Source organism: Penaeus monodon, chromosome 28, assembly GCF_015228065.2.
Source record: "Penaeus monodon isolate SGIC_2016 chromosome 28, NSTDA_Pmon_1, whole genome shotgun sequence".
Lineage (NCBI taxonomy): Eukaryota > Metazoa > Arthropoda > Malacostraca > Decapoda > Penaeidae > Penaeus > Penaeus monodon.
In genome coordinates, this window is record NC_051413.1 from 33,237,364 (window position 1) to 33,238,549 (window position 1,186).

Below are 1,186 nucleotides of genomic sequence, written 5' to 3' on the forward strand. Positions count from 1 at the left end.
AGATTATCTAGTCTTTTTATAAGTGGTGCAAAACGTGGTTGTAAAATTATTTTAAGGTTATTTTGTTACAGCACAGTTTAGTAATTTTTGACATTTATTGCAGTGGGTTATTCCAATTTCTTTTTAAACACTTCAAGAAATATTTTAACATCTTCCAGGTCAGGTCTTGGTGCAGCGTATTTGAGAGGAATCTTCTATGCGGTGGGAGGAAGAAACATTCTCCCAAACGGAAACTATCATGACAGCAACTGGGTGGACTCCTTTAACCCCATTAGCAACTGTTGGAGACAGATGTCTCGCATGCACACGCCACGCAACAGATTAGGGGTGGCAGTGCTGGATGGACAACTGTATGCTGTTGGTGGATCAAATGGTGCACGATTTCACAGTAGTGTTGAGAAGTACGACCCTGATGACAACACTTGGGCCTTAGTGCGACCCATGTCAAAGGCACGGATGGGTGTTGGTGTAGCGGTGGTGAATAGATTAATGTATGCAGTAGGTGGCTATGATGGGGAACATCGTTTGAATTCTGTGGAGTGTTATCATCCAGAAAATAACCAGTGGACTTTTGTTTCATCCATGAAAATACCCCGAAGTGGTGCTGGTGTGTGTTCTCTTAGAAACTGCATATATGTGATAGGGGGTTATGATGGACGCCATCAGCTCTGTTCTGTGGAAAAGTATGATACTGAAACGGATGTATGGTCATCTGTAGCATCAATCAAGATTCCAAGATCGGCTATGACTGTATCTGTATGGGATGGTAAAATATTTGTTATGGGTAAGTAATCCGAGATATTTTTTATGAAAACATACAGAATGTTCAGGATTGATTATTGGTCTTGAGTGCTTAATTTATGTTTATGGTGATCTAATATTTGTAAATTGTTATGTAGTAGCAGATGGTCTTAATTGAAATACAAATAACTTTTAAGAAAAATGAGATTATTCCACTCAGTACGTTTGGCTATTTTGATATCAAGCAACTTATTCATTTTCAATATCCCGCAGGTGGCTATGATGGCAGCCAATTCCTGTCATCGGTGGAAGTTTATGATTATCATCGGAACGAGTGGTCGGAGTGTAAACCTCTACCGTGGGGCAGATCTGGCCATGCATCAGCGTCATCCTTTCATCCATGCCTCCTGCACTGCGATGCGAGATAGCACTGATACTTTTTTTT

The 1,186-nt window shown here is 40.5% G+C and overlaps 1 protein-coding gene across 1 annotated transcript in view; it reads left to right on the forward strand.

Annotated features, from left to right (window-relative positions):
- Positions 1 to 1,185, forward strand: part of LOC119591514 (kelch-like ECH-associated protein 1B) — a gene marked incomplete at its 3' end in the record, with an annotated part of 45,445 nt that extends 44,260 nt beyond the window's left edge. Inside the window, 2 exon segments of the mRNA XM_037940264.1 lie at positions 159 to 784; positions 1,015 to 1,185. Of these exon segments, the coding sequence (XP_037796192.1) occupies positions 159 to 784; positions 1,015 to 1,169 (781 nt within the window).
- Between the last annotated feature and the right edge of the window lies 1 nt (position 1,186).